At 38.2% G+C, this 24,022-nt stretch overlaps 1 protein-coding gene across 4 annotated transcripts; it reads left to right on the forward strand.

Moving 5' to 3' along the window:
* The first annotated feature begins 61 nt into the window (after nucleotides 1–61).
* On the forward strand, nucleotides 62–16,508 carry CCNL1 (cyclin L1). Of its 4 annotated transcripts, none has more exons than XM_045903487.3 (11): nucleotides 62–2,042; nucleotides 2,344–2,418; nucleotides 2,909–3,018; nucleotides 8,893–9,013; nucleotides 10,092–10,156; nucleotides 11,855–11,954; nucleotides 12,059–12,163; nucleotides 12,259–12,400; nucleotides 12,836–12,947; nucleotides 13,065–13,163; nucleotides 16,278–16,508. In XM_045903487.3, exons 1-11 carry the CDS (start codon nucleotides 1,740–1,742, stop codon nucleotides 16,294–16,296), a joined length of 1,251 nt encoding a protein of 416 aa, XP_045759443.1. In that variant the 5' UTR covers nucleotides 62–1,739; the 3' UTR covers nucleotides 16,297–16,508. The 4 variants fall into 4 exon arrangements, with proteins under 4 accessions (XP_045759443.1, XP_045759441.1, XP_045759442.1 ...); XM_045903485.3 differs by lacking the exon at nucleotides 16,278–16,508 and adding an exon at nucleotides 13,868–14,715; XM_045903486.3 differs by lacking the exons at nucleotides 13,065–13,163; nucleotides 16,278–16,508 and adding an exon at nucleotides 13,868–14,715.
* The last annotated feature ends 7,514 nt before the right edge of the window (nucleotides 16,509–24,022 follow it).

Genomic DNA, 24,022 nt, shown 5'->3' on the forward strand with positions numbered 1-24,022 from the left:
CCCCAACACTACTATTTTACATAACCACAGGTTATCAGAATCAGGAAAATAGCCTATCATCGATTAGTTTTTGAAGATTCCCAAGTTTTCAAAGTTAATAGTATTTTTAAATCCCTATGAATATTGGGCAGGGAGGTTTCCTTGGAAACAGCCTGGTCAGAAAGGTCAAGGAGATGATGGGCAGAGAGGTTAACTGCTTTAGCCACCACCAGAATTACACTCTCTTGGAATAATATTTCTTAACCCTGCCTGAACATTTGAATCACTGGAGGGTGGGCAAAATCCAACCACTGGCTGGGCCCACCCTAAATTAATTACATCAACTTCTGCAGGTAAGGCTCAAGCATCAGTATGTTTTCAAAACTCCTCAGAAGATTCTAATTCCCAGCCAGGGTTCAGAACTACTCATGTAGCGATTTACTAAATAAAACTGATTTAATGCTTTTTAAAAAATGAGGTTTCTGAGTTTGTTTTGCTTTCCTCACATCACTGACAAATATCAAAATGCATTCAAACTTCCTTTGCTCTGAAGATCCAAGGTTCAGTGCAGTTTTCATCATTAAACAAAGTAAGCCCTGGGTTCAAGCTATGTAATGGAAAGATAATGGGACTTCTCATCCCTAGCCAACCATCTCTGAGATTCAAGTGTGGGATACAAAGATAGCTGGAGTAAACCAAGATCTCATTTTCTTCCAACTCTAGACTCTAGTAGTTTGTATCAGTATCGTTATTTTTACTTCAAATTTGAGGAAATTCTGGGAATTGCTAACATCCCAGAGGGGGAAAAAAAACCCAAAGGAGACTGATTTCTCCCATTCTGCCTAATTGTGGTAACCAATATGAATATATTGATCCCTGGGTATAATCCAATTACCTCTGGAAAGTTCTCGCCCTATTTTTGGAAACTAGGGATTTTCCAGATTAGTGTGAACTGTGGCCATGCCACTGACTCAGGCCTGAGTTTCGCAAGCGAACAGGCAAAAGCAGCCTCTCTCCCGGGCATTATGAAGCCTTCGCTTTACTTCGATACCACGGGGAATTACCTGCTCATCTGAGAGCTTTTTGGGGGGAACCAATGTAGTTCACATTCGTGTTGTCTAAAAATACCGTAAAGCAGCCCTCTCCACAGATTCCTTGCGGGTCACTTTAAATTACAAATTCGTCCGAGCACGACAGCAGAGTAACTGCTTCTGCCCGCCAATGCGGGCGAAGGTCGGCCCTAAGTTTCCCTTTGTACCCGCTGAACTGCGCCGCGCAAATGCTGAAAGTTAGGAGAGGGCGAGAGACGGAAGCAAAGAGACGCACGTTCTAGACAAACCACCGAAATCGCGCAGAGATTAGAGCAAATTCTGCCAATACTACCTTGGGGATAAAGTAGCTTGTAAAGCTCCCTTCTTTATACTTGTGGCAAATACTATTAAAAACGCGGCGGCTAAAACCTGTTTTAGGTAAAGAGACGGCCTCCTCGACCTCTCCGGGGCCCCAGCCGAGAGGTCTCCCGATGACAGGAGGGTCCCACACTGCGGCCCGCGGCACCAGCCGCGGCGCAGGCCTAGGGGAGGCCTGAAGGGACTAGTTGGCGCGCACCAGCGGGGCGTGGTGACGTCAGGGCGGAAGCGCACGCTGCGTGAAGCGGCCCAGAACCCGGCGGTCACGGGAATATCCGTCGCGCCGAGGACGCTGGTTAGTCTCGCTCCGGGTTCCGGCTGCGTTGGGCGTGCGTGCAGCTCGCTGAGACTATGGCGTCCGGGCCTCACCCGACCGCGACCGCTGCCGCCGCCGCCTCGTCGGCCGCCCCGAGCGCGGGCGGCTCCAGCTCCGGGACGACGACCACGACGACGACCACGACGGGAGGGATCCTGATCGGCGACCGCCTCTACTCGGAAGTTTCGCTCACCATCGATCACTCGCTGATTCCGGAGGAGCGGCTTTCCCCTACCCCGTCCATGCAGGACGGGCTCGACCTGCCCAGCGAGACCGATTTGCGCATCCTGGGCTGCGAGCTCATCCAAGCCGCCGGCATTCTCCTCCGGTTGCCGCAGGTCAGTGCGCCGGCCGCGGGCCGGCAGAGCGCGCCTCTCCTCCCCGCTGTCCCTTCCGCTGCATCCCGGTATCATCGTGTCTCGTCAGGGTGGAGATGCCTTCTCGGGCTCTCCAGCCACGGGTCCCAGCCGGATCCCGGGTGTGTCGAGGGCGGGAGGACGCGGAGGCGAAGGGAGGACCGGGCCGCGGGCAGTTCGCGGCGGGAGGGGGAGGGGGAGCGAGCGGCGGCACAAAATGGCGGCGGCGCCTGGTGCGGGCCCGCCTGACCCCTGCGCCTCCGTTCTTGTCTCTTGTCTGCAGGTGGCGATGGCAACGGGGCAGGTGTTGTTTCATCGTTTTTTCTACTCCAAGTCTTTCGTCAAACACAGTTTCGAGGTAAGCATCGCGGGGGCGGGTGTGAGGGATTTCTTCATCCGGAAACGGAAAGGAGGGGGTAGTGTCTCCAGCCAGCTTTTCTGGAAAGGGAGTGGTTAGTTTAGGCCTTTGTACCTAGTTCTCACCAACCGAGAAGCAAAGACTTTTGGAATGTGTTTGAAAGCTATAAAGCGTATCTTGAGCCCAGGTGCTCCCTTAGCAAAAATTAACATTTTAACCAAATTCAAAACTCCGGGGAGACTTGAGCTTGACTCTGTATTCAAAATTAATATTACTTAAAAAAGAAAACGTAGTATTAGCGTATCTGCTAAGCCTATGGCCTAGAAAGGTCCATCGTACTTTTATTTCACCAAAAGTTGTCCCAGTTGTATCCTAAAAGTTTTTCATCAGAATTAGTTATAACTTGGGGGGGGGGGGAGTCACTTTTTCCTAATTTTACTTGATAATGCTATAATCTAACAGTCTTTCATTGGATTGTGGGTTCTTTCAGATCGTTGCCATGGCTTGTATTAATCTTGCATCAAAAATTGAAGAAGCACCTAGAAGAATAAGAGATGTGATTAATGTATTTCACCATCTGCGCCAGTTAAGAGGAAAAAGGTAAGATTGGCATTATTGAACACAGTATTTCTTGCTGCTGCTGCATTGTGCACCAATCATCAAAACATTCTTTCCTCTCAAAACTGATGCAAAGGAAAACCGGCTTTAATTTAGGTGTTAAAATTCACATAGGAGCTCACTAATACTTAAATTAATTTGAAACAAACCACAATTAACCAGCTATCTAAAGTTTGTAGAGGCAGTTGCATTTATGGACAATCCTAACAGTGCTGTGAAGCCAGTCCTGTGGCTTAAGATTAAACAAGAAAGGGAATACGTTTGGCTCAAGTGTGAGTGTATTCTGTAAGTTATTCCCCCCTCCCCTCTCTTGGAAGACTGAAGGCTGGAAGTGTGAACACTGCAGTTCAAGTTAATATTGTGGCAAAGTTCTGTGTAGATTATGTTTTTCTACTCGAAGTCCCAGTTAATTCTTTATCAATTGAGGTTGGCTTTTGTTTGAATACTTCTCAACATTGAACTACGATATATCGCATAATACCGGATCTGAAAGGACTGCAGGATGATAAAGTTTGAAGTTTGAAGTCAAAGGGATTAAACAGGTATTTTGTTTTGGTCAGATACAGTATCAGTGAGTGGGGCAGAGAAATAACTAACTGATTGGGTTACATTCAGATAAGGCCTATTTTATTTGATCTTGTAAGAAGTAAGAAAATAGAGACCAAGTAGTGTCATTTTACAGATTTTGTGGCTACATGACAACACTTTATGTGGACCTATGTGTTCATGTGAGGCAGTGCAAAAAGTTTAGTTGCAAGGCTTCCTACATCTAGAGGTGACTTCCAGTACATGCTACAGAAGGATATACTTGGCATAGGTTAGTTTTTGTGTTAAGAAATTGTGATGTTAGATACACTATGGGAGTTAGTTAAAAAAGGATTTTAAGTTGTTGGGGTTGGGTGTCAGTGCCAAATTAGTATCCTATGTGAGTGGTCGTTATTGGCTGAATCTATAAGTTGGCAGTAATGGACCTATTCAGAGACAAACAGTAATCTTTAGTTAGAAAGTCTGAAACATTGCTACCCAGATAGTTTTCACAGCATTTTTCAGTTTTCTTACATTCTTTTTCCACCATCTTCTCTCCTTCATCCTAACCATGTTCAGGGATAGACTAATTTTTTATTTCATTTTAAAGTATCTTTTAGCTTCTTGGTGAGGAATCCCTGGAAATTGGGAAGATTTCAAATTGGTATTTAGTATGGTCTGAATAAAATTTGTTTTTAGATATCTAGCTGATTCTTCAGGGTGTTTAAAACAAAATGACAGTAATAAAAAGGCTTTTTGTCCTTAGTCAAAGGATTCTGTGTTTGCCTAAAGGAGTTTTCTGTCCGTGTTCTTTGAATCATTGAGCCAACTATTGTATTATCACTTAACAATGATTATCTACTTTGAAGTTTTTCTATGAGACTTAGAGTATTCTTCCTTGATGTCAGAGTAGGTCTTCTTAACCATAAAAACCTTGGAATTTAAAACATCTCACCTGACTGACTGCTGTGTCTGATGTAATAGTGTGTTTTGGTCATTATTACAGAGAATTTGACTTTGTCTCAATCTTACAAGTTGATTATAGCATGAAATTTAAAAGGAGTTGTTAATTGCATGGAAGCCTTTTTTTTAAAGCAGGATGTAAAAGTGTTTCTATGCATATTACAAGTTTACTCAGACACATAACTTGTATATGTTATTAACTTCAACTCTTTTTTCCCTTGCAACCGACTATACAGCGACCAGCTACATTTACCAAAGCCTGGGTGATGTGGAGTGGTACATAGAGATGAAGCTGTCGTCATGGCAACAGTGAGTGAAGTATCGAAAATCCCCAAGGAGAAGCCAGTGCTCTGAGAATAGGTCACTGGAATCGGGGACTAACAGGTTGGCCACTGGTGAACCATTTAGAAAAACTCCTGTTTCTTGTTACAAGCTTTTGTCTTTGCTGTCCAAGTTATTAGAACTATAGCTTGATATATTTTTATGTAGAGTAATATCACTAGAAAGTACTATCAGTATTATACTTTAGTTAATAGCATATCGGTTTATCTTAATGATGCTGTTTTAATTTGGTTTATTCATAGCTTTAAATTGTAGTGTGATCTTGGTAATTACAGAGGACGTATCATTTTTGTAGCTTTTTGGTCATTTTTCAGTCCTGATTACACTTTTGAATCACCAGAGGAGCTTTTAGAAAGTACCAGTGCCCAAGTCCTATCCTGGATTATTTGATAGCCCCCCTTCCCTCCCCAAATTTTTTGTAGTTTCATAATTAAGCTTGGAATAAATGGCTGAATTGAAAGAGAAAATTGCCTTTTTAGCAGTTTCCAATTTTAATTTGCTTTTGAGATGCAGCATATTTCCAGAAAATTAAGCATTTTCTGTAATTGTAAGGAGCCTGCTTGCATCTTTGAAGCCTTCTCTAAAGGAAGACAGATCTTCAGACTGGTGCAATCACTCATTGATGAATATGGTGTGGTATTTTCAACATGTGTATAGATCATAGATGAAGTTGGAAGGGTATTAAGTGATCTTGTCATTTAGTCCAACCTTTCTCAGTTTATTTCAGTGGCTCTAAAGGTGGTGGCCTTAAGTTTGTTTAAACACTGCTAAAGAAGGAACATTCCTTTGGAGTAGGCCTTACACATTTTTCTATATTGAACAACAGTCTGCTCTCTGTAAACTACTCAGTCTCATTTTTTAGTATAGTCTGTTGAAGAGCTAGTTCCAAATTTTCTAGGTCTTTGTACCACATGAGTGAGAGTGACCATGTTTGGATCTCCTATTCCTAATTTTTTCTTTTTCTTTTTTTTTCTGTTAAGTTGTATTTCAACTAAATCAATTAATGCTGAAGGAACAGTTATTCTGAGAGACCAGATAAACTTCCAGTGATCAAAGACCAAGATTTTCTATTAGAACTAAAATTTAAAAATTGTTCTTTTCATTTAAATTTAATTTGAAAAATCTGACAAACTCAAAAGCGGGAGAGGTAGAGTTAGGTTTGATTGGTTGTTGAAAATTACTTTTTCTCTGAGTAGATGAAAGTTCTCTTTTTAAGAGATTTAAGAATGTCATCTTCTAAAACTTACTGGAAAGTTTACGGAATTGGAGATGAAGAAATTCTAGCAAGCCTCAATTCAGTGTTACATGCTTGCTCCCATAGGCAATACTAATTGATACTTTGTTAACATAAGTAAGGAAACCACTTGCTTAGAGGGTTTTCTTTAACCTTTTCATACTGCTGACTTACTGGGACACATTTCTTTTTCTGATACAAAATCTTCATATGGCAGTTGTAAATTACATGCTCATTGAGCCTTCCTTCATTTAAAACCAATTCTTAACAAATGGTGATAGTATTGAATCCAACAAATGGTGATAGGCTTAAAATGAAGATAGTAAATTACATACCTACAAAGTTAACTTTCAAAATTAGGTAATAGAAGGCCTAAGCAAGAAGTTGAGTATACAGTCGCATTATAGTAAATAATGAGTTTGTGGTTTATTTAATTGGGTTTTGGTGTTACTGGGACTTTGATACACAAAGAAGGGAAAGTGAATATTGTGGCAGAATAAGTGAAAAATAGTTCATTTAAGCAGAATTAATGAATGAGTAAGCCTGATTTGGGAATCAGATGGTAGCCATTATTCAAACAAGTGTTTAGTTGGTTAATTGCAGAAGAAATGAATGTTAACAGAATTTGAAGGCAACTCTGAAAGGCTTAGTAAATAAAAGGTGTAGATGAGTTTGCTCAACACAAAAAGGGAAAAATGAGAAAATTGATTTTGTAAAATTTTAGGACTGTAATGGTACAGTCTACGGTCTGAATTACAGGGGGAAAAGAGTTAATGGCAGGCAAATACGACACTGGAGATAGATTCTGTCTCTTAATACATGTTGAAGGAAGGCCATCAAATAACTAGTTTGAGAGTCTGAGATGTGGATTTGACTTCTTGCAAATTTCCTGTTACGGTGAGAAACCCTGAAAAATTATAAACCTTAAGATTTTGGGGTTATATCTCTTGTGAACATTGATTGCTCTGAAGTTAAATTAATTTTTTCCCAGAGAGCATTTAACTTGTAGTCTGTTGTTCTGATCAGATAGATTTATTGTTATATTTTTATGTTAGAAATCAGTCCCCTGTCCAGTTGGTGGCCTCATTCTTCACACTTTTCATAGCGGTAATAGGAATTGAACTGAGGAAAGCTAATTTTCAGTATTGTTAATTTAAGTAAGCTAGTTTCCATCTTGCCAAATTTGCCAAATTTATTTAATGTAATTGATAAAAATCATTGTATGAAATAATTTGAAATATAGTCTAATAAGAATTCCAGTTGCTATATTTTAGATGGGTGTTAGGAAGGAAAATAAATGAAAGATTTTTAGATAATATGTCACTGCAGGGCTAATTAATTGTAGTTAATTTCAGATTGTTTTCTAATATTCAAATGGATGTATTTAAATACGAGCTTACATTTTTCTGGATTTGGTGTGCATGGTAAAATGAGTTGTGAGTTGGGGTAATACTCAGAATGACTATCTTTTAAAAATAGATGCTGTGTTCTGTCCAGAGCAAAAACTCTTGAATATTTTGGCTGAAAATGAATTCAGTATGGGGAAAAATATTTAAATGTTCTCCCCATATGTATACACCATATAATCATGTCTTAATGAAAATGTACTTCTTGGTGGTTGGATCTAAAAACATATCAAATGACATTGGGAAATGAAAGTCCAAAAGTCTTGACTGAAAAAAACATTTTGAATTTAAGATTTAAATCAGATAGTCTTTTTTTCCAAAGCATTGAACCATTGATAGCTTTCTGCGTTACAGCTTTTTAGAAGCTATCAGAATTTAGTCTGGCACAGACCTTGAGTGTTGTTCTGGTTCCCTCATTACGGTCTTCCTTCTCTTTTACGTTGCATTCTAAAGAAAGTTATTCTGCCTAATAATGACAACTCAGACCAAATTCAAGCTTAGTTTTTATTGGTCACGTTTAGTTTTGAATCTGATTTTTAAAACATTTCTTTTTGTAATTGAGCTGAATCTTTAGTTTTCAGATTTTTTTTGACAGTGGTGGATTCTTAGAACAATTTGTTTAAGCAGATTATCCACTTAGGAGAATCTGGATTAGCTACCTACCATTTTTTCCTCTCTGATTTTTACTTTGGCCATAAACTAGCCGAGAGTTGATATTTTATTTTATTTTATTTATTTTTATTTTTTTTTTAAGATTTTATTTATTTACTTGACAGACACAGCGAGAGAGGGAACACAAGCAGGGGGAGTGGGAGAGGGAGAAGCAGGCTTCCCGCTGAGCAGGGAGCCCGATGTGGGGCTCGATCCCAGGACCCTGGGATCATGACCTGAGCCGAAGGCAGACGCTTAACGACTGAGCCACCCAGGCGCCCCTTGATATTTTAGAAAACGAGTAAAATCACTATCATCTATAAGACTTCATAGTAAATATTTTCAAGAGCAAATTAGTTTTGTCATTGGAAAGAGTCTGTGGAGACTAATGGGGTTTGTGATGATAAAGCAACGATCACATAAGTTTATATATATATATACATACACACCTAAAAGATAATCATGAAAAAGATCAACAAAGGCTAGATAGAAGCATTAGAGTGAATTTTTCACTACAGGGGGTCGAGTTAGTTTCTATAGAAACTTAGTTTAGTTAAGTATATGTTTAATTAGCATAACTTGGACAGCACAAGATTAATGCTTTAACTTGTTTGCAGGAGTTTAAAAAGCTGGTTTCTGTTGCCAATAGTTGGTTGGAAGGGAAAATGGAGATGCCACAAATAAAATTTTTTGGATGTGCAAAACAGTTTTGATTTTATTTCTTACAAACTATAGGACTCCAAGCCCCCTGATCCTTGATCAGAACTACATTAACACCAAAAATCAAGTTATCAAGGCAGAGAGGAGGGTGCTAAAGGAGTTGGGATTTTGTGTTCATGTCAAGCATCCCCATAAGGTGAGTTGTAGAGTGCAGAAATTATATTCGTAAGTATTAGGGTTTTTCTTAAAATTGTATCTTACATGAATTTATATTACGGTTATTTTTGAGAGTTAACCTTGGTTTTTAAAAGCATTCTTTATAAACTTATCACTAAAATAGGAGTCAAAAAGACTTGGGTTCAAATCTTCACTCTTCATTGTGTGGGCATAGAGAAGTTCTTTTTTTCCTCTGTGGTTAACCCAGTTTCCCCACCTAGAAAACAGTGAAGTACCTTATTCCTAGGAGTAAATAATACACATCCGCAGAAGTACCTGGCATGCTACCTGTCGCACAGTAAAATGTTCAAAGCATGGTGGCTGCTTGCTCTCTGTTACCATTATTGTACGTTTATAGATTTCTCCAGTATCTCTTGGCTTACATACGATCATCATAATAGCACAGTGGTTACCATCTGAGTGCTCTGGGGACAGGACTATCTGCGATAGAAACTTGTCTATGCCATTAGCTCTGTAACTGACATATCTCTTTCTCAGATTCCACATCTTCAAGATTGTAAAATGGGAATGATTGATTATACAGGTCCAGAAAGCTCTGATTTGAACTGTGAAGCTATTTACATGTGTAGTATTTATTTATCACACTTAAACATGATAAGCTTCACTGCAGAAAGAGTAGTGTTTACTTATTCTAATGCCCACCGTATTACATAATATCATACTCTTTGTGTAACTTTAAACATAGTCTGTACGGGTTTGGGACATGGAGAATTGTACTTCGGAAATTAAGTGAAATAATCTACCACAGTGCCTGTCACATAGTAAAGTGTTCATTAGAAATTAGGTATGTTTTTAATTGATTTAATTCTCATTTTTTTTCCTGTGCAATTTTGGATCATATTTAAAGTTTTTATAGAATCTAGTAGCATAATAACAACCCACATTGCCTATAATGTACATTTTAGGTTGGTCTGTATTATCTATGCAGTTTCGTAGAAGAGTTAAAACGTGCACCTAACATTTCAATTACTTATATTCATTGAACTCTGAAAGGCCCACTGATATGCTAAATTGAGTTTTTTTCCCTTGTCCTTCAGATCATTGTTATGTATTTACAAGTCTTAGAATGTGAACGTAATCAAACCCTGGTTCAGACTGCCTGGTAAGTTACATTTTTACATTTCTTTCCTAGCCAGGAAAACAGAAGCAGAAATAAAGTAAGTTTCAGTTTCTCTTTCCAAAATAATGAGCGGAGTTTGTTTTGGTGCTTTTTGTTTTTTTTTGTTTTTTAACCAAAAGGTAAATAATGCTTATTTCTGCTTCCTGTTTTCTTGGCTTGACTAATTGCTTTCAATGGAGAACTCAATTTAACTTTGTTCTTTTTTCTACTCTTTAATTAAAGGGTAGTCCATGATGGTAAGTCATAGAACTCTGCCCTCTGCACTTCAGCCCATGACCTCAGGATGGCCTGATTGGCTGCCCTGCTCTCCAGCCAATCCAGTGCAAGCTCTGATCCGAGATTCACTGAAGTGGTCCATATCCATCTGGCAGCATCTTCTAGTTCTGTCGGGGTGTCAAAAGGATTTGTATATTTGCTTCTAGAAGTAACTATTCAACATGCCTGTGTATATAATGTATACCTGTAACTATCAAAATGAATAGTTCATTTTTGATAGATTTGTTGTCCAGCCATTATGAATTAAATGATTTTTTTTGTTAGGAGTTTGACTTAGATTTCTATTTTTAGTATGTATACCATGGATTCTACCAAAGGAAACTACAACTTGCAGCTTAAACTGGGCACCATTCCCATACTGGATGAATTACAGCTGCTGGACTATTGAAGCAATAATAATAGAAGTACATTTTTAAAAGAGATGTTAATATTAACATAAGCACTTTACTTTTGACATGAAGATGTTTGATTTAGAGGGCTGGCTTATTTTAAGGTAAAACAAGGAATTTGGTCCAGCTACAACTACTTCTTCAAGACTGTTGATGTGCAGGACTTACGTAATTTTTATGTTCTGGACTTAATGACTGCCATGCTTCTTTAGGACTCAGTAAATATTAGTAATATTAGAAAAGTCTAATTGCTTTTATAAAATGCATGACATTTTTAATAATATGCTCTATAAAACATTTACGCAGTTATTTCATGGGTAAGGATTTTTAAGAAAGTCTTTTAACCTTTTAAACAATTTGTGAAATTTCTTTAATACTTTAGGGATATTGTGGGGAGGGTTCACTAATAAAAAAAAAAGTCCAGTAGTTTATTAACTGAAGTAGTTTATTGCTTTTGTTTATACTTAGTCACAAAAAAGGTATGTAAACAAGGCTGTTTTGTATATTTACTGCTCTTCCTTACCTAAATTTTCTGAAGTAGCTGAGATTTCTTAATATAACTTGGTGAGTGCTTACCGAAAATGCCTTTTTTACCCCTGTCACAGTATTTTGAGTTTTTGAAAGAACTTGGTTGACACTGCTTTTCATTGTGGATAAAGGAGAGTTGGTCAATAATTAATGGCTTGAAGTATTGTTAGAGTGGTTTATCATTTCTGAAGCTAGTTATGTCAAAATTAGAAAAACATAAAAACTTACTTCTAAAGTTCTATTTGGAATAATAATACGGAATTATTTTAAAGGACTTTGGTGATATATAGGAAAACTGAAGAATGGTTCTAGTGTTAAATTCTTATCTTACTGATTTTTGAGTTAAGAATTGTTGTATGCTAGAATATGAGGATATGAATATAAATATGAGAAGAAAAAAGAATAAAGTAGATTGAGTCTCCAATTTTATGTAAGCTTCAGAAGGACTTCGTTTATGTACAAAGCTTATGGTTGAAATATTTTTCAGGAATTATATGAATGACAGTCTTCGAACCAATGTATTTGTTCGATTTCAACCAGAGACTATAGCATGTGCTTGTATCTACCTTGCGGCTAGAGCTCTTCAGGTAGGTATATATATCCTGTTTTGTTCTGTAGGATAAATCACAAGAATTAGCAGTCCTGATAAAAACTGAAATTTGGTCTAAACCATTCTGTTTTTATGGTTTAGATTCCATTACCAACTCGTCCCCATTGGTTTCTTCTTTTTGGTACTACAGAAGAGGAGATCCAGGAAATCTGCATAGAAACGCTTAGGCTTTATACCAGAAAAAAGGTAGTTGTTTACTCATGTTTGTATTTTACTTTTTAAGTACTTAAGAGTCTAAACTAATATAAGGGAAAAATACTAACTTCATTTTCTTCCATCAGCCAAACTATGAATTGTTGGAAAAAGAAGTAGAGAAAAGAAAAGTAGCCTTACAAGAAGCCAAATTAAAAGCAAAGGGGTTGAATCCCGATGGAACTCCAGCCCTTTCAACCCTTGGTGGATTTTCTCCAGCCTCTAAACCATGTAAGATATATTCAGAATTGAAATGATTTGGGCACTGCAGGTGTGTGGTTATTAGAAAGCTTTAGCACTGAGGGGCTCCTGGGTGGCTCAGTCAGTTGAGCATCCGACTCCTGATTGCGGTTTAGGTCGTGATCTCAGGGTTATGAGGTCCAGCCCCGTGTCAGGCTCTGTACTCAGTGCAGAGTCTGAGATTTTCTCTCCCTCTGCACGCCCCACCCCCCAATAAATAAAATAAATTTGTTTTTTTTTAAAAAGCTTTAGTATTTAATAGTGGCATATAAACAATGATAAGAGAAGCTGTTACTGTTTTCTCCCATGATAGTCAACTCAGGACTAAGACTAATACTTGAAAGCATGGTATTTTGATTTACATTTAGAAACAACTTTTTGGCCCTCTGTTAAGTCCCAATAGGTAACATGTCTTTTTTTTTTAAGCATCACCAAGAGAAGTGAAAGCTGAAGAGAAGTCACCAATCTCCGTTAATGTGAAGACTGTCAAGAAAGAACCTGAGGACAGACAACAGGCTTCCAAAAGCCCTTACAATGGGTGAGTATACTTGAGTTAGAAAACTGGTCTAAGGAATCTTTTATGTGTTAAATTTCTAACATACTAAACATGTATCTAAAATAATGGGTTTTTTGGTTTGTTTTTTTTTTTTTTAAGTGTAAGAAAAGACAGCAAGAGAAGTAGAAATAGCAGAAGTGCTAGTCGATCAAGGTCAAGAACGCGATCACGTTCTAGATCACATACTCCAAGAAGACAGTAAGTAAATATTCTCTAAGAGAAAGCAGTCTTATTTGGAGTAAGGTTCCTGCTTTTTAAAAAAATTGAACGTAGATGTTTTCACAGTTGGGTTAGATTTAGTTTTTTAACATGAGGTAAATTATGAGAAATGAATTTGGAAATAGGTCCTGCTTATATGTGGCTTTTTTATTTTGGTGTGGTGTAGCTTACGAGCATTCTATTCTGTCTTTGCCCATTTTTTGAAGAAGTGTACGGGCTGGCCACAAAGTGCTATGGAAAGCTATAATATCCTGCTTAAAATGTGTGAAAATCTCAGAAAATATTAATATTTTATTAACTGCTAATTAACAACCAAAACTCAAGTTGATTATAGCCAAAGAGTCTTTCCTAGTAGCTTTGTAATTAGATCACTAACTGCTTATATCTCAGTGGCTCTTTTGAGCATGTGTGAGATACTCAATAATAAGCATAGCTATCCAGGACACTGTAAAAATTACTAAGTACTCTTCTCTTTAGCATAGAGAGACATACAGTACATTTAAGATTTGTCTAATATAGGTTGGATGGGAGTTAGTGAGGGGTAGGGAGATTTAATGAAAGTTTTCCATCTGGCCTGTACTGCTATAGGTCAATAGTTTTGTTTTGAACTTGTTATAAGCACCACCAAAATAAACTGTTCCCAGCAGAAACTGAATCTAAACCTCAAATTTTTATTATCTAAGTTATAATAATAGGCGGAGCCGATCTGGAACATACAGCTCAAGATCAAGAAGCAGGTCACGCAGTCACAGTGAAAGCCCAAGAAGACATCATAATCATGGTTCTCCTCATCTTAAGGCCAAGCATACCAGAGATGACTTAAAAAGTTCAAATAGACATGGTCATAAAAGGAAAAAATCTCGTTCTCGATCTCAGAGCAAGTCTCGGGATCACTCAGATGCTGCCAAGAAACACAGGCATGAAAGGGGACATCATAGGGACAGGCGTGAAAGGTCTCGCTCCTTTGAGAGGTCCCATAAAGGCAAGCACCATGGTGGCAGTCGCTCAGGACATAGCAGGCACAGGCGCTGACTTTCTTCCTTTGAGCCTGCATCAATTCCTGGTTTTGCCTATCTACAGTGTGATGTATGGACTCATAATCAAAAACATTAAAAGCAAACTGATTAGGATTTGATTTCTTAAAACCCTCTAGGTCTCTAGAAACACTGAGGACATTTTCTTTTGGAAAGAACTATGTTTTTTTGTTTTGTTTTCTTGTTTGTTTTTTTTTCTTTTTGGTTTTTGTTTTTGGGGGTTTTTTTGCACATTAAAATGCCCTAGCAGTATCTAATTGAAAACCATGGTCAGGTTCAATTGTACTTATTATAGTTGTGTATTGTTTATTGCTATAAGAACTGGAGCGTGAATTCTGTAAAAATGTATCTTATTTTTATACAGATAAAATTGCAGACACTGTTCTATTTAAGTGGTTATTTGTTTAAATGATGGTGAATACTTTCTTAACACTGGTTTGTCTGCATGTGTAAAGATTTTTACAAGGAAATAAAATACAAATCTTGTTTTTTCTAAACTGCTTCAAATATCTTATTTAAATAAATTATTAAAAAGTAAAACTTTAATAGTAAAGTGCCTGTACTGATTTTCTGACAAACCTATTCTTCCATTAGCTATGGTTTGAGATTACTAAATGCAGTTAGTATCTGCATTGGGAGCTATTGTAAGTCTTTGCCTTACATATGGAAAAACGGGAGTTGTGCAACAATGTAGTATTAAATATTACACTGTAGCACTAAACCAGTCTTCAAATCGAAATCCATTTGCCACATAAATAGTACTGAAAATTAACTTAAGAAATGATACTATAAGGTTATTTTTAAGTGAGCTACCCTCTTGAACAAATCAAAACTTTTAAAAGGACAGTAAAAATCAGACCCAACTATTGACCTTTAAAGTTTTTCTTTAGCTATTTAGTGATGGTTTTTATCTAGGCTAAGAGGATTCAGTAATAAAATGAGGCTCCCCCAGACTTGGCTGGGGCTGATAAAGTCTGACCACAAAGAAAAGGAAATTTTGTTGAAAAAGCCACAAGTCCTTATATTCAAATGAATACTTTTTAAGTTATTCACTTATTTTCCCAGTAATTTGGAAGTGAATTTAGAAGTCTTTTTAAAGATTTTAGAGAGCGTGCATAAACAGGGAGGGACAAAGAGAGGGAGAGAGAAACTCAAGCAGATTCCACATAGGACCGGATGTGGGGCGATCCCACAATCCTGCATGACCTGAGCTGAAATCAAGATCAGATGCTAACTGACTGAACCACCCAGATGCCCCTGAATTCAGAAATTCTTTTAAAAGGCCATATATGATTTCATTATTTTATAGTTAAAATAGGTTTTCCATTTTTTTTTAACACACCTTGATACTTTTGATTATTAGTCCACTAGACTTGGCTCCAAATGATTTCTTTTGCTGTATCAAAAAATGAAATACACCCACAGAGACAGGAACATTTCCTGTCAGGATGTTTAAAAGAAGAAAAAAAAAAAAGGCTGCTGAAGATGATCCCAAAGTTACAAACATGTTCACCAGCGGTGGGCAATGGGGCTGGAAAAAGAAAAACAAGGCAACTACATTGGAGACAAGACTCACTTGGGTTTTAAAATGTTTGGTGTGCTACTTAAATCAGTTCTATTTCTAACTAGAAACTAACATGGCCTAGCATGAAAGTAACTTCTGAAAGGGGATTAACAGTATTAAGAATGTTCTTTCTATATATGATCTTGTAATACATATTGCTGAACTGTAACTGTTTCTTAAAAGCCTAAACTATAAACAGGAAACCGTTTATTTACAAGACAGGCATTGAAATAAGGCAAAGGCAGAAGTCAACAAAGGCCCTGTTTAACAGATTAATCTTGAATTCTTAATAGTGCTTAAATTTTTACCTACTTTACTTAACCTTGTTTGGAAAGAGCACCATGGGTGAGGTTTGTGAAGATGGAAGATGCAGAGAATACACTGCATGGGGGGTGAGATCTGTATGTCAGAGATGGCTTTGCAAAGATGTCTATTTTCAGGTACCCTAATTTTTGCCTTGTGCAACAGGCAAAAAAAAACCACTCCGTTTTCTAGGTTTTTGTCAAGAAGTTGACATCCTGCTGCTGCTGTACCTGAATTTAAAAACTGAGTATCAATTTTTGAATTTGTATTAAGGAAAATTTCAAGTAGAAGTAGTACGATAACCCATTTCTAAGCTCCAAAAATAATAATCAATTCATAGTCAGCCTACCTTGTTCACACCTACCAATTCACCATTCCACTTCACGCTTATTTGGAAGAAAATCCCAGACAACTGATTTCATCTCCAGCTATTTCAGTCTAAAAGGTAAGGATTTAAATACAACCACAATACTTTTATTATACTTAAAAAAATTAACAGTACTGCCTAACTACCCAGTCAATACCCAGATTTTCCTTACTATCTCTAATTTTTTTAATAATTGGGATGTTCAGGCGAAGTTCATATATGTTACATTGGTTTTAATCACAGATTCTCCCATCCTTTTTCCCTTAAAATTGTTCGGAGGACATTTTTGTATTCTGGGCTTGCTCATTGTAACCCTGTGGAACCCTGGACATACTTTTCTGTCTCCTGTATTGTAAACTTAATAGATCTCAAGATTTGAGATTCAAATTTGATAACTTTTTTTTACTAGTCTGAAATTTAGAAGTCTGGGGATCCAGGCTATGTGTTATTCTAGAACTGTTACTAGACTGCTGCCTCATTCACTAGCTATTTCACTGAGTTCCTGATTCTTAATCCATTAGTGCCTGCACCTTGACAGCTTTGTGCATATTTCCCAATTGTGTATATGTTCTCTCATTTTGTGTTTCCTCTGTACAGCCATAAGTTTAATGCAGATGAATTGTTTAGTATTTGTTCTAATGATCCTGATTCTTAATACTTAAGTCCTTTCATGGTATGGAGTATTATATTTGTCCTTTATGATTGGTATCTTAACCCTAAAGGAAGACCAGTGAAACTCTTTTCACCTTTCCATATCATCAAAATTACTACTTTTTTACTGAGACTCTAAGTTTTGCTGTTTTATAAAGCTTTAAATATTGTCACTGTTACCATCTGTAACCACATTATTATGCCCACAACCTGCATCAAAACCCATCTTTAAAAATGTAAAGGTAGCTCTCATGAAGGTTTCCAAAAACAAGATAATTTCATAATAATACTCATTGTCCTAAGAGCCATTTCTTAGGGCTGTAATAGATAACAGTGAAGTTTTTTAAAGACCAGATTTTTCCAGAATTCATGTTAAAAGCATAGGCATATTGGGAGCTTAGTTTAGCTGGGAGAGAGAAAATGTACATGTGGTTTGATAAGGAAAACCATCACTACCCCCACTGGGAAAATTGGGAGGGGAGCAGTATTCATTGTGTGGGCCTTGATCCTTGCATGTCCCCTAGAGTAGCTATGTGTGTGGCTGGAAGTCACAGCTTGACTTTGTTCATTGCTTGAATGAAAGGAACATGGACTTCCCTGTCATCTCTGAATCTGAGATACTCCTCTACTAAGGGGACTTGGCCTTAACTCACAGCATTTTGTTCTAGTATATATTAGGCAAATATAGGGTTCTCTTTTTAGCTCTGCAATTCAAACCTTTTTTTTTTTTTTTTTTTAAGATTTTATTTATTTATTTGACAGAGACACAGCGAGAGAGGGAACACAAGCAGGGGGAGTGGGAGAGGGAGAAGCAGGCTTCCCGCCGAGCAGGGAGCCCGATGCGGGGCTCGATCCCAGGACCCTGGGACCATGACCTGAGCCGAAGGCAGACGCTTAACGACTGAGCCACCCAGGCGCCCCAATTCAAACAATTCTTATAAGAAAGCATCCCAACTATTTAGAAGAGTTTAAATTTTACATTTCCTATGAACACAGTTCAAAATACAGTAATTTCATTCTAAATGCTACTTCAATGAAATTAGATCTGATTCTGGACAAGATTTTCATGAAAACACTGGGCCCTCTGATTCCAGGTGTTCTCTTGACCCTTCTGTTTTTGCCACCCCTGCTTATTGTACTTCTAACCCAGTTCCAAGTACAGAGGAAATTGCTAGCCTGCCTGCTTTTATATGTCACCCCATTCCTATCCCTACATCAGCTATCACCTCAACACTACGCAGTAGCAGCGTTTCTGTCTATGCCTTGGCCACAATCTTTCAAACAGCAGCTAATGATCTATTTAAAACGTTCATCACATGTTCCTCTAACATATGCTTCCAATGGTTTCCCCTTTCACTTTAAATAAAATACAAACCCTTGACTCTGGCTGTACATAATCCAATCCTTATCAGCCTCTTCATGAACCAACCTCTCTCCTTTTCAAATATGCACATCTATTCCTGAGCCTTTGCACTTGGCCTTCCTACTTGGGATGCTCTCCCAAATCTTATGTCATAGGCCTCATCATCCGCGTGCCCTTCTCTACACAGGGGGCTGCTTTCGCACCCTATCTAAAATAAGCATCTCTAGACACCTCTCCCATCATGTTCTATTCCTTAGCACTAATTTTTTCCTAATACCACTATCTGAAATTACCTTATTTTGCTTTATCATTGACTCTCTTACTCATAAGAATATAAGCTTCAAGAGAGCAGCAAAAAGTGGTTTATTCATTATCGTATGCCCCTCACCTAATCCTACAACTATGCCTGACCCCATAATAGGGCATGTAGTAAATACTGAGGAATGAATGAATTTCACTTCTGTTGATTCTCTGACATTTTTAAGCCCTTAGCTTTCAATGTGTTCTTTAACTATGAATGTATATATTCCTTTCACAGGGTTCTAGGTTCCTGGATCTCACAAAGGGGGAGAGACCTGAAAACAACAGCCTAGGGGTAGCAAACTGGTAGGCCATGGCCAAATCCTGGCTTGCACATGTATCTGGTTTGTGCAATGTTAGTTTTAAATGAACTAGCTGCCACATTTTTTATTGGAAATATTCACATAAAAACCTAAACTGCCAGCTGCTTTTAAAAAAATACATGAGATCCACAATCCCTGGCAGCAACTGACTGGCCCCAGGTAGCTCTCCGGTTGGGGTGCGCACACTCCAGTGCATTATAGTTCCTTCTACTCCTCTTATTCACAACACTGAAGCGACTGAAGCCAGGTGTCAGCTTGCATTAATCAGTGTGCTGACAGTGGTCTTTTTCTTGAATCCTGCTCCTTTTGCTCATTGATGTTACCTGCCTGGCTTTTTTTTTTTTTTTTTTTTTTTAAGATTTTATTTATTTGAGAGAGAGAGAGAGCATGAGAGGGGGAAGGGTCAGAGGGAGAAGCAGACTCCCCGCCGAGCAAAGAGCCTGATGTGGGACTTGATTCCGGGACTCCAGGATCATGACCTGAGCCAAAGGCAGTCGCTTAACCAACTGAACCACCCAGGTGCCCCCTGCCTGGTCTTTTTGCAGTAGACCCCTGACATCACAGAGAATAATCCAAGACCTACACAAATCCCCACACCTGTGAATGTATGAGTTTGTATAGGATCCTGGGTCAGTTGAAAAATCAGATTGTTTACTGTGCCCAACCTCTCTTTACTGGCTAACCACTATTACACGGCTAACCTTTTCAAACTGCAATTTCTCATTTGAGGAACTTTTGCATTGCTGGAGCACTTGGGGAAAAACTCCACAAGTGGATTCTTCCTGTTTTTATACAGAGCATTTGACACATCAGATCTTTGTACAGAGCACAAGGCACACCACAATCTAAAACATGATGAGGTTCAATATTTTCCACCCTAACTTACAAAACTAATTTTCTGCTCAAAATGTATTATTTTCTTGGATCTTTTCAAGCAAACCAAGTTTTATTAACAATTACTGCAACATGGATAAACAATGTACAATGATGTCATGTTGAAACTGGTTAGTCCTGGCAGACGATATCTTCCACACAAGTGAAATTAAGAGTCAGCAAATGAATTTTCGACTTACTTGAAAATAGTCATTGCAACTGTCAAGTGTCTGCCATAATTACATTTAACCTGATGAGGGCTACCAGGATAAGTTTCTACCTAGAGAAATAAAGGTAGAGAAAGTCTTGATGGCTAGATTTGTGGCAAATATCTACATAATAATATTTGCTTGCTGGGTACTTGCTTTCCAGTTGGAGGCAATTTTTTTTTTTAAAGATTTTATTTATTTATTTGACAGAGACACAGCAAGAGAGGGAACACACGCAGGGGGAGTGGGAGAGGGAGAAGCAGGCTTCCCGAGGAGCAGGAAGCCTGATGTGGGGCTTGATCCCAGGACCCCGGGATCATGACCTGAGCCTAAGGGAGATGCCCAACGACTGAGCCACCCAGGCGACCCTGGAGGCAATTTTTTTAAAAGCCAAATAACATCCAAAGTAATCCAACTAATATCCAAAATAATCTTCAGTATAGTTTAGGGCCAAGCAAGCAGTATAATGAGTGCTGAGTTGAAAGAAGGAAGAGGGACGTCTGTGGCCTAGAGGACCCTGGAAAGTTTTCAGAGAGAATAGGGAACACGGTCTGGCCTGGGATGGGAAAGGGTTTGGAAAGGCCAAGAAGGAAAGGCAATGTAATATTAAGGCAGCATATGAGGTGGACTCTGGAGTGTGTGCTAGGAAAACACCAGACCTGTGTGGCCAGAGAAGCTTGTGTAGGGAATAGTGGACTTAGGGAGTGGACTGCTGGGGGTCAGTGTTTAGCTCCTCCACTTTTTATATAATTTTGTACACATTACTTAACATCTCCAAACTTGCATTTCCCATCTGAAGAGTTTGTCATAGAGTCTGCTGTGAATTCAGTGTTAAAAGACGTAATGTACATATGTAATGCGCTTAGCACAGTATTAGGCTCTAGTGAAGGTTCAGTAAATGGTATTACCATTATTAGCATCATCCGAGGCTTGTGGATGCCAGACTGAGATGTCTTGTAGACCAGAGAGCCATTGTGTTTAGCAGGTGGGTGACTATTAACTTCCTAGGGTCTCTGTAACAAATTACCACACACTTGCGGGGCTTAAAAGAAATGTATTCTCTCATAGTTCTGGTGTGGGCAGGGCCCTACTCCCCTGGAAGGTTCTAGGGAAGAATCCTTCCTTGACTCTTTCTAGCCGCTGGTGGCTCCCAGCCATCCCTGGCGTGCCGTGTTGCTGCATTCTCTGCCTCCATCTTCACATGGCCTTTTTCTCTCTGTGTATGTCCTCTCCCCTCTTTATAAGGACACCAGGCACTGGATTTAGGCCCCACCCTAATCTAGCATGACCTCATCTAAACTAATTACATCTGCAAAGACACTATTTCCAAATAAGGTCACATTCTAAGGTTCTAGATGGACATGAATTGGGGGGCTGGGGGGGACATTATTCAATCCACTACAGTGACATAAGAAAAACAAGTTGAAAGAAACTGAAGTGAACATTTTTTTAACTTTCATTTTGAAATAATTTCAGACTTCTAAAATACAAATTGCAAAAATAGTACAAAGAATTCCCGTATAGCCTTCACCCAGATTCCCCAAATGTTAACATTTTACCATACTGGCTTTATCACTCACTCTCCCTCTACATGTGTGTGTACCGGATTTTCTGATATGTTTGAGAGTAAGTTGCAGTCATGATGTCCCCTTACCTGTTTTTCAGTGTATACTCCCTAAGAATAAGGACATTTATCTTACATATCCATAGCATGATTATCGAAGTCAGGAAATTGAAAAAAAAACTATATTGACCTAATCAAATATTGCCAGTTTTCCTACTAATGCCCTTTTCTGGTCCGGGATCCAGTCTAGAATCACATATTGCCTTTAATTTCCTTTCTCCTGAAATAGTTACTCAGTCTGTCTTTAATGACCTTGACATTTTTTGTTTTGGGGAGATTTATTTTTTCCAACATTATAGCTTGATAAATTTCAAACCTTTAAGGAAAATTAAGAGTAGTACAACCAGTACCTTTATATTCATTAACAGAAGTTCATTAATAGTTATATTTTGCTACACATGCATCATCTCTCTAGGTATATATGTAGACACATATTTTTGTTTTCTGAACCATTTAAGTTACTTCACCCTTAAATACTTTAACATGTACCACCAAGGATTGAGGACATTTGCCCCCATAGCCACAATTCAATTGTCATCACACTTAGGAAATTTAATGTAATACACAGTTTATGTTAGAATTTTCCAGATTGTTGTAATTGTTGTTGTTTATAACTGGGGGTTGTTTGTTTGATGGAGGATCCAAAGATTATATATTGTATTTAGTTTAATATCTCTTAGGCTACATGAATCTAGAAAATGCCCTGTGATTAGATCCACGTTAAACATTTTCGGTAGGTACATTACATAGTTGATACTGTGTTCTCAGTGTATCACTAAGTAGGCACATGTCAATTTGTCCCATTAAGTTTGGTCATTTGACCAAGGTATTATCTACCAGGTTCCTCCATTTTGTAAAGGTACTTTTAATCTGTACTCTGTGGGGTTAAAAATGAAGTCTTGAGTGAATTTCCTGTTCCTTGACAGTTTTCACCAATGGGCTTTAGCATCCATTAATGGTCTTACCTGACTCAAGTTTTTTGTTTGTTTGTTTGTATTTGTTTGTTTTTTATTAAAGTAGTTGGAAAATGGTGATTTTTCTTTTTATAGCTGCCTAAATATTTATTGGTTGGCATTCTTCTATGAAGAGAGCTTTCCCTTCATCTCTTATTATTTCAAGTATCTATAGACTCATAGATTTTTAAAAATTCCATGTGTTATATATAATTCATTCCTCTCATTATTCATCGTGATGCTGACATCATCCCAAATTAGGCCAGTGGAAACTCCTGTAAGCTAGCTCCTTTGACCTTTCAAAATGTCCCCATTAGTTTTGGGCATTATGTTTCTTTCTTGTACAACAAGATAATCCAGGCTCACCTTGTACTTTCTCTGCTTCAACCCCAGAACAAGCCATTCCTCTAAGTACAAGTTCCTGTTAGTGAGGGACCAAATTCTGGCATAAGGTATGCTCATTGCTACTCGGTTATCAGTGTTTCTACATCCTTTCATATGAAACCTCCGATTCTACTCCATCACTATGGGGTTCTTTTGCTCCTTCCTCCCAATGTAACCCAGTAGCTTTGTAGAATGTTCTTTAATTGAGGTTTGCCCAGTGTTTCCTCATGATTAGACTCAGGTTTTGTGTTTTTGGTAGGAGCACAACAGAAGTGAGGTTGTGTCTTTCTCAGTGCATCAGATTAGGAGGCACATATTGATTAAAGGTTCCATTACTGATGGTGTTAACTTTGGTCATTGATTAAGGTGGTGTCTGCCAGTGTTCTCTACTTAAATGTTACTAGTTCCCCCTTTGTAATTAATAGTATCTTATGGAGGAGGTACTTTGAGATCACATAAATATTGTTTTTCATCATAATTCTGCCTACTAATTTTAGCATCCACTGATTTTAGCCTGAAACATTTATTGAAAATGATTTTCTAATTCCAGCATTCCTTCCACATTTATTAGTTGGAATCCCACTGTAAGGAAGAACATTCCCTTCTTCATTTACTCATTTGTTTATGTGTATCAGTATGTACTCATCTTGTGAGTCATAATCCATTACTATCATTTATTTTGTTATAATTATCCCAGATGTTGGCCAGTAAGAATCACTTTTAAACTAGTTTCTGTGTCCTTTGAGATGAATATTTTTTTTTAAAGATTTTATTTATTTTGGAGAAAGAGAGTACACTCGAGGGAGCATGAGCAGGGGAGGGACAGGGAGAGAGGGAGAGAGAATCAAGCAGACTCCATGCTGAGGGTGGAGACCAATGCAGGGCTCCAT

The sequence above is a fragment of the Mirounga angustirostris genome, unplaced genomic scaffold (genome assembly GCF_029215605.1).
Source record: "Mirounga angustirostris isolate CCGP_5_RB_7025 unplaced genomic scaffold, mMirAng1.0.hap1 SCAF_1, whole genome shotgun sequence".
NCBI lineage: Eukaryota > Metazoa > Chordata > Mammalia > Carnivora > Phocidae > Mirounga > Mirounga angustirostris.

Bases quoted from the DNA above. Each gene is read 5' to 3' on its own strand.
- CCNL1 (XM_045903485.3), top strand. From the start codon at position 1,740: ATGGCGTCCGGGCCTCACCCGACCGCGACCGCTGCCGCCGCCGCCTCG. The intron at 12,401-12,835 runs GTAAGATATATT...TTTTTTTTTAAG, and splicing joins TTCTCCAGCCTCTAAACCAT to CATCACCAAGAGAAGTGAAA. The intron at 13,164-13,867 runs GTAAGTAAATAT...TTATTATCTAAG, and splicing joins TCACATACTCCAAGAAGACA to TTATAATAATAGGCGGAGCC.